At 29.8% G+C, this 9,029-nt stretch overlaps 1 protein-coding gene and 1 non-coding gene across 5 annotated transcripts; both read right to left on the minus strand.

Annotated features, from left to right (window-relative positions):
- Window positions 1–485: 485 nt before the first annotated feature.
- Window positions 486–4,801, minus strand: LOC108466419 (serine/threonine-protein kinase TOR). Of its 4 annotated transcripts, none has more exons than XM_053024581.1 (9): window positions 4,383–4,801; window positions 3,692–3,777; window positions 3,529–3,602; window positions 3,341–3,413; window positions 3,057–3,146; window positions 1,964–2,104; window positions 1,749–1,876; window positions 1,444–1,609; window positions 486–549 (listed from the first exon to the last, which is right to left on the minus strand). In XM_053024581.1, the coding sequence occupies exons 3-7, from the start codon at window positions 3,573–3,575 to the stop codon at window positions 1,772–1,774; spliced, it is 456 nt and encodes a 151-aa protein (XP_052880541.1). In that variant the 5' UTR covers window positions 3,576–3,602; window positions 3,692–3,777; window positions 4,383–4,801; the 3' UTR covers window positions 486–549; window positions 1,444–1,609; window positions 1,749–1,771. The 4 variants fall into 4 exon arrangements, with proteins under 4 accessions (XP_052880541.1, XP_052880543.1, XP_052880537.1 ...); XM_053024583.1 differs by having other exon boundaries at window positions 486–607; XM_053024577.1 differs by lacking the exon at window positions 486–549 and adding an exon at window positions 919–1,131.
- Window positions 4,802–8,594: 3,793 nt separating this feature from the next.
- TRNAS-CGA (transfer RNA serine (anticodon CGA)) lies at window positions 8,595–8,675 on the minus strand. Its single transcript has one exon. It is a non-coding gene; the product is annotated as a tRNA-Ser (tRNA).
- Between the last annotated feature and the right edge of the window lie 354 nt (window positions 8,676–9,029).

Consider the following 9,029-nt stretch of genomic DNA (forward strand, 5'->3'; position numbering starts at 1 on the left):
AATTAAAATTCATTATCAAAATATTGAGAAGAATAATGTCCATGATTTAAATATAAAATTTTCTATTAAAATTCATTATCAAATTAAAATAAAAATAAAAATATAGAATCAAAACTAAAATAAATAATAAAAATTAGATTAAATATAAATATAGAATCAAAATAATAAAGCACCAAACTTGTATAACGCCCACCATTATAAGTCACTAAAAGTAAGAAAAATAAAATGACTTAATTCATGGAATTCACGAATGTTAACATCGACATGAGTTTAAAACTTTGCCTTCTAAGGATGTTCAAAACCGAATCCACAATAGATCAAGCACTCCGATTTCAATGACAAGTTTCGAATCCCAAACTGTGAATTCCAACATACCCCTACACCACATAAAAAGAACATTGCTTTACACTAAAACTAGCAGATTATATTAGAACATTGTTTACCTTAAAAATATGTATAAATTAGAATCAACTAAGGTTAAAATACCTGAGGAAGTGCTTTGACACAGCTGCGATAAGTATAAAGCACTGATGCCATCTCCTTCCCATCCTGGATAAATGTGTTCCGCCATGCCATCAAATACAAGATCAGAGACTAAAACAAAACCCTAAAAAGTTTATCAAAATTTTGCAATTAAAAACACTATGTCAAACTAAGTTTAATAGCTCCACCAAAATACATCTTAGAAGGAAAGGACACTTTGCTCACAAAATATCTTTGTTTTTCACTCAAACTAGTAGTTGACAAGCACATATAATCATAGAACTAGTACCATCCAATCCTCTTCTTAAATGTAATAAAAAGAAATTGAGGATGTTTGGTGCAATTAACTCAATAAATTTTAAAAAGAGAGGAAGAAGAAGAAGAAATTGCAAAACCTGTAGATTTTGAGCCACCACCCAAGTAACATAAGCCAGGTTCAATGCAAAAAATTGCATAGCACGGTTTAGTGAATCATGATTGTGAATTCCAAGATAGTTTTACAAATTAGTAAATATACGATATCCTACCATTCTACGTGAAATTCTTTCAACATATCTGTCTATAAGCAACGTTAAAATCCTGCGACAAGCAAAGGATATAATTGGATGTCTGCTGCACATGCTATTGAATGGAAATATCCAGTGACAGCTGCAACAACAAACTGAGAGGCAATAGTTGGAAAACCTCTTAAAATATAATGAGACATGACAGTTGTATTGAACAATGCCCATGCATGCCATGCTTTTGCCCATTTTGTCGCACATTGAGTGGCATTCCTAAATGCTGTCAGGATCTCTATGGGACAAAAAAAAACATTTACCAAGAGGGAAAAAAAAGATAAAAATTTCAAGCATTTATGAACCAATAAAAAATGCTTGTTTTATTTGGTTCCATAACAAGTAATCTGATGAAAATGAGGAAAATATACTGCAAAAGAAGTAATATCAAGCTATTAGCTACCTTGTATGGAATCGTCATCCAATCCAGGTGATAGTGACCACTGCCAAGCTCCAAGTTTATGATACACGCGAGCCAAGAGTGGACCATTTGCATTTGTACCACTCGTTGAAGCAGTTGATGCAATAGATTAGATATTTAGGGAAATTGAAAACTCTCTAACCAAATTCTGTAATGGTGATGTGAATCATGTAACTGCTAAGAACTTAGAAACAAGTAGTAAATGCTCACAGAAGGTGTACTCATTATAGTAGATTATGCAAGACAAGCAAGAACAAAGATAAGTGCACTTGATGGAAAGAGGATACCTGCAGTCTGGCAAATGCTTCCTTTAAACATGATCATCACCAAGCGACCATTGATATTTCAAGTAAGCCAGCATAACTTGAGGAGGCCCGTGATATCTTACATTTTCAGGAGACGCTTCTGGATCATACTATGCAACATCCAAAATAAGGTCAAAGTAAGAATATAAGCACACTTTCATATTCTGGCAGGTTTAGAAAATGCAAGAAGTAGAGACCTGTAAAAGCTTAATTAAGGTAGACCTAGCTTGACTTATCCTTCCATTCTTCCGACAGAGAGAAGCAAACTTGAGCCAGGTTTCAATATCTTCAGTTGGAGGTAAAACAAGAGCTCTAACAGCCAAAAGAACTTGCCAGACCTGCATATTTGAAAATATAATCAACTAACAAGCATAATGATAATGAGACACATAGCAGGGGAAAGAGTACAAACAGCACTAAACTCATTCCATTTAAGAAAATGCGAATACTTAGAGAACAACAGCTCTAACAGCCAAAAGAGGCTGATCTACAAGGATAGCCCTTTCAATTGCCTATAAAATTAGCACCGTAATACAAACTTGTTAGATAGTAAACATGCATCATAAGACAACCGTCAGCAAGTACAGATTAAGCTGCCATCCTAACTGAAATCTGAAGTATTAAATCTTTCCAACTGACCTATGCAGACCTCAAATAATGTTTTGTTAAGAAAGTTACTAAACAATGTTAAGCTAAAGCAAAATACAAGTGCTACAGTGAAAAAAGGCATGGCAATAGGGAGGAAAGCTTGGCAGGGAGGATAAAGAGACTTATAGGGAAATAAAAGAGGCAGCTGGGATCCCATAGAAAATAAAGCTCAATCTTGTATCACGTTGAAAAAGATACTTGAAGTAAATATTGGAACATCCTTACATTAAAGGAAAAGATAAAAAATGAAAGAGGAAATTAAAGAATGGGGACACCAAATAAGCACTTAAAACTATTATTTATTATATAAAAATAAAGGTAGAAAGAATTTCTCTCTATTCCAGTCTGCCAATTATAAATTATAGTATTAGATACAGAAAAACTACCCACTGAATATAGGTTAACGATAGCAATACTAATAGACATCCACTTCTCATACATAATAATCTTTCTTAAAGGATGTAAAGACCCCTTATGAGAACAACAATAACAAAAATATTATGTACGAGGGTATAGGATTAAATGTTAACATGGGTTTTACCTCTAAAAAGCTGTAAATTTACCTACTTAAATTATTAACAAAAAGAAATAATATGCATGAAGATGAAAAGAAAAATATTAACGACCTTGATAATATCTTACCAAGCTAGTCACGTAAGTCTCTGTCTTAGCATATTCTCTAGGATATATTCTGAAGTCAACAGCCAAGATACACAAGCATGTGATAAACATCTGCAAAATTTTCCCACTGAAAATTTATTACAAATTAAACAATGTACCAACAGCCAAGATACACAAGTAAGTGACAAAGAATATCAAAATTCCCACTAAAAATCTATCACAAATTCAAAAAGGTACATTAAGCAAAGATAGTAATTTCAAAAGAAACCAATTTGCATAATATACAAGCAGGTAAGACACTATACCATAACAACCCTATAAGATGATATGCTTGCCCTTGAAGCATTAGGTCCTTCCATGTAAGGCAAAGAGTAAGTTCTGCATTAGAAGGCTTTGAGTTAATATACTTTTACATCAACAACACAGTTCTCTGTAGAATAATGAGTAATGATTGAAGAAATAACGCATATATGAAACTTTCATCAAGTTCTACCTTTTGACTGCAGTAAAGAAGATCAGCAAGAACAATAACCCAATCATGCATATGTATACCCACTCTGCTAGAACCTATTACACCAATAACTCTTTTATCAAACAACAAAAATCAAATTTGGGGATTCCAATAAAATCTTTAGAATGCGAACTGGAGTACTTACAGTGAAAATTAAAAGTGTGGGTAGAACAATGAAGACATAATCCAAAGCTACTGCGGCTAGGTAAGACTTTAAACTCCTACAAGTATCTGCTCAAACAGATTCAATGATAAGCACTCATGAATTCTACAAAGCCATATATGTGTAGAATCAGAAGGCAAGATCTCTAGCAGAAGCGAATGGGGAAAATGGGTGGAATCGTTTTTTCGAGTTTGGGCATTTTTATGGGAGAGAGAAGGGTTGGAAAGGGCCGGTTCATTCTGGGATTTTCCTTGTTCGCCTTGTGGATTTTGTTGCTTATGGAGCCTTTTCTTATAGTAGAAAGAAAATAAAAAGAACAGGAAAGAGAGAGCGAAAGAGAAGAGAAAGCAGATGAAAACATTTGTAGGGATTATTAGTTTGAAGTTTATGAAACAAAACTAAATATAAAAAAAAATGGAAAAGGAATGAATGAATGAAAGAAAAACTAGAGAGGAATAATATTTCAAGGTTCATTATGAAGCTCTATTCTGTAAATTACAGGGATTTAATTCCTACTCTGTAAAAGACCTATTTAGTAGAATTAAAGCATCACAAAACCTAGAATCAGATAACAAAACACAACGAATGTTTGTAAAAAATGAAACACCCAAATCATGAAATTAAAATGTAATGAAGACGTAATATTGAATGCCAAAGACGTAATATTGAATACCAGGAATTTCTAAGACGATTGAAACTGGAAGCACCCAAATTAAAAAACCTCACATACGAGTTCGCTGCTGTGTAGATCAAAACAGCGGCGCATATGATTGAGGCGGCGTCGATGCTACTACTGCTTCTTCAGCCATTGATTTAGATGATTAACAGATTCAAGTTTAGAAAGTGAAGGAAGAGTGTACCTGCTAGGGTTTTTTCTTTTTCTATTCGAGAAGTGAAGTAGAATCATTGCTTCTACTAATTTCACGTGAAATCTTGGGATTTCTTTGGGGAGAGAGGAGGGAACCGATTTTGGGAAAAAGAAAGGAGGGAAAAAAGAGAGATATCATGTCAAATTTTGGGATTTCGAGGGGAAGTGGGAACCGATTTTGGGAAAAAGTCTTTAAGGCATTTTGGGTAATAAAAGGATGCCGTTTGTGTAAGAATTTTTGTCGCGTTTTTTATAAAAACGCCGTTATTTCTTACCTTTTGTGGCATTTTTAATAAAAATGTCGCAAAAATTTATTTTGTTTTACACAAAATTACTCTGCTAAAATCTATTATTTTGTTTTAATATATATAAATTTTATCATTCTCTTAAATAATTTAAACTATATTGATAATTTTAATATATTAAAACAAATATTATCTTCTTTACAATTATATAAGAAATCAATTAATATATAAATTAAAAAATCAGTCACATACCCAAAACAAAATTAAAATTATTTTAATTAATAGTATTTTATTTTTTCATTTTTAGCATGTATTTTTCTATATTTTTACTTTAAAAATTTTTTAAGTAAAATCTAAATGTTGCTTCAATTTTCCAATAATAAACCCTAAACCTAAACCACAAACTTATATCCTAAACCTTAAATATATATATTATAAGGGATAAAAGTAATTAAAAAGACTTTTATTACTTACCTAAACCCAAAAATAATTTTATTTTTGTTATCTTATCAAAACCCTAACTCTTAAACCTTAATAGTCTAACCCTAAAACCATAAACAGTACTACGATCCTAATTGTAAACCAAAAAACCACAAACTCTGAATCATAAACCCTAAACCCTTAAACCATGGACATTAAACGCCTTAAATCTTAAATCATAAATCCTAAACTCCAAAATAATAAACATTATATCATAACCCCTATCCCCTAAACTCTAAACCATAAAACATAAATTATAAACCCTTAACCCCAACCCTTAAACCATAATTAGATATTTAATTATATGTATACACCTAAATTTTGATAGAGATACATCTCGAATTATATATGAATTTCGATTTAATATGTAATTGTAGATGTGAAATTCTAATTGTGGTTTAAATGTATAATTGAAACTTTAATTTTGATTTAATCATTCACATTTTAAAAAATAAATACATCAATCCTAAAATATAAACTCTTAATCCTAGACCCTAACCCTTAAACCATAATCCCTAAACCCATAATTCATAAAACTTAAAATAGTAACTCAGTAAACCTTAAACCCTTAACCATATGCCCTAAATCATAAACCTTAAACTATAATGATAATTAATTCAATATTTTAAAATTAATACTATCTCTTTTACAATTATATAAGAAAATATTTAACATATGATGTACATCAACATCCATGTGATGTTTTTTGGGGTTTAGTATTTTAGGGGTTATAGTTTAGGGTTTAAGATTTTTTAAGGTTTAGGAGTTTAGTGTTTTAAGGATTATAGATTAGTGTTTATGATTTTTTGGGGGTTTAGGTTTTTAGGGGTTATATGACTTTTAGCGGCGTTTTACGGAAAGCGCCCCTAATGCTTCGGTTTTTAGCGGCGTTTTACCAATAGCGCCGCTAATGCTCTGGTTTTTAGCAGCGTTTTACCAAAAAGCGCCGCGAATGCTCTAGTTTTTTGCGGCGTTTTACCAAAAGTGCCGCTAATGCTCTGGTTTTTAGCGGCGTTTTACCAAAAGCGCCGCTATTGCTCTGTTTTTAGCGGCGTTTTACCAAAAGCGCCGCTATTGCTCTGTTTTTAGCGGCGTTTTACCAAAAACGCCGCTATTGCTCTATGTTTTACAATTTTTGTGGCGTTTTTTGATAAAACGCCGCTAAAGCCCTGTTTTCCTGTAGTGCATTCACTTTAACCTATAATGAAATTATCTTTTAAAACACTAAGTAACTTTTTCTAGATCAACAATATAAAATATTTTGAACGCTTCGATGTGGCATGTCGGATCCGGTCATAACGTCTGGGCCGGGTTTGGGGTGCTACATTTTAATTGACTTATTGAACTTGAATGAGAGGTTGAATAACTTGATTTCGACTACAATTTTATTTTTTTGTGTTTATTTATCTTTTCACATAATATTATATTATCCATGTGAAATTGATGATTTGGAAAAATTCACATATAGAATTTTTATTAGATGGTTTAGCATTTACTATAGGTGTTAACTCTAAGTACCATAATAATATACAGATTAATAGTTCAGATACCACATTGAACATTTTCAAAGTATAAGTACCACATTGGAGATTTTATGAAAGTACAAGTACCAAATAATATACAAATTAGTAGTTTAGGTACCACATTGGATATTTTATGAAAATATAAGTTTCAAATAATACATTAATTGATAGTTTAGGTACCACATTGGACATTTTCAAGTACAAGTATCACATTGGACATTTTATACAAGTACAAATACCAATCGTAACATTATCCCTTAAAATAATAGTTTTATTATTATTTTTAAATAGTTTTAATTGATATCATTTGGGTTAGGATTGAAATTTTAAATTTCAAAACATATAGGGCTAAATCCACACCTTATGCATAGTGTAGAGACTAATAGCATAATTTGACCTTATTTTCATTTTTTTGATATCTATATATTTATTGGATAATTATATTTATTTTAATTATCTATACTATATATAATGGCTAAGTTGGTATTACAAGTTAACTTGAAACCAATTCGATAAAAATTTTATTCAAAAATAATTTAATGAAATAATAATCATTAATATAATGATGTTTTATCTTTAACTATTTTTATATGAAATGTTTAAATAATACAACTAAAAATTAAATGTTTAAGGATTTAGCTCGTGATTATTGGTAAGTATTGATTTTACCCTCTATCTATAATTCAATTATTAAATAAAACTTTGTTCAAAAAATTATTAAATAAAATTATTATAAAATATTAAAATTTTCTTTTACGTACATCTTAATTGTAACATAATTTAGTAAAATTTAAAGTTAATTCTTATAAAAAAATTTATAATCAGTTAATTAGATTAAGAATAATGTAGGTTTTATATATTTTAATTTAAATAACCTAATCAACATGCCATGAATAGGAAAAGGTTTATCTATACTATTATTTAAGCTCTTGATTGAGTTTGCATCACTTTTAATTGAGTCACCAATTCGATTAGAGGTGGTGGCCCAATTAGGGAAATTCTTGACATACCATTTCGTAATTAAAATAAATTATATTATTCGAGGTTATTTTAATTTTTCATTTTAAAAAAAAACCAATAAAAATATGCATATGGTGGAATTTGAACCCAAATCAATCAATTGTCAATCAATTGCATTAATAAAATTTTAATTTACTACACAGCTAAAACTTAATTTTAATATTTTGATATATTTTAATTTTATTATTCGCATTTTATTACTTCCATTATTTGTATATTTAAACTTCTATACTACTAATAAAACCTTTAATTGAGTTGGTGTCATAAGTTAATTGAGTACCAACTCGGTTAGGAAATGACTAATATATCCTTTTATTAAATGACTACTATTATTATTTTAATAATATTGTTGTCTTTTCATACTTTTATATAGTTTTTAACTAAAAGAACTAAAATTAACATGTCTAAAAATTAAACCTGTGTTTAATGGATTTATAAATAGATTATTACCACTAGAATAATAATTTTGAGTAAACTTAGAAAAGAATTAACTTTTAATATAAAATATTTTCTCTTATCAAATTTGTGTAATCATATTATTAATAAAATCATTATTTAAGTTGATTCCATTATTTATTGCATACTATTTTTAAATACAATTTTTATTCAAAATTTATGATTTAAGCATACAATAGAATCTCTCTAAAATAATTTAATTACACCTTTTAAGACGATTTTATTTTATGTTTAATTTAACCCATGTGGCTGTGGTTTACTTCTTCTGGTATTAAATAATAAAAAAATTGAGTCGTCAACAGCAGGATTCGAACCTGCGCAGGCAGGGCCTACAGATTTCGAGTCTGTCTCCTTAACCACTCGGACATATCGACACAGACAATGATAGTCGTCCATTATATATTATAATAAATTAAAAATTATCGCCTCGCTTTTTCCTAAGAAAAAGGAAAAAAAGGAAAGAAAGACTGTTGCCATTGTGCCAAAATTACAAGCATGCTATCACTTAGCTTTTTGTTTAATAAATCTCCATATTTGATAAAATAAATATGTTTTTATACAGTAATAATGATTAAGTTGAGAAATTCTACTATAGTCTTCACATGCGTGATCTAAATCTCATGTAAACGAAAGAGGTAATTTTCCTACCCCTCCGTAGTTTGTCAATTAAGTAAAAAGAAAGGTTATATTCATTAGATGATAATAATAAGAGTAAACTATTAAAATAA

The sequence above is a fragment of the Gossypium arboreum genome, chromosome 2, assembly GCF_025698485.1.
Source record: "Gossypium arboreum isolate Shixiya-1 chromosome 2, ASM2569848v2, whole genome shotgun sequence".
NCBI classification, from domain to species: domain Eukaryota; kingdom Viridiplantae; phylum Streptophyta; class Magnoliopsida; order Malvales; family Malvaceae; genus Gossypium; species Gossypium arboreum.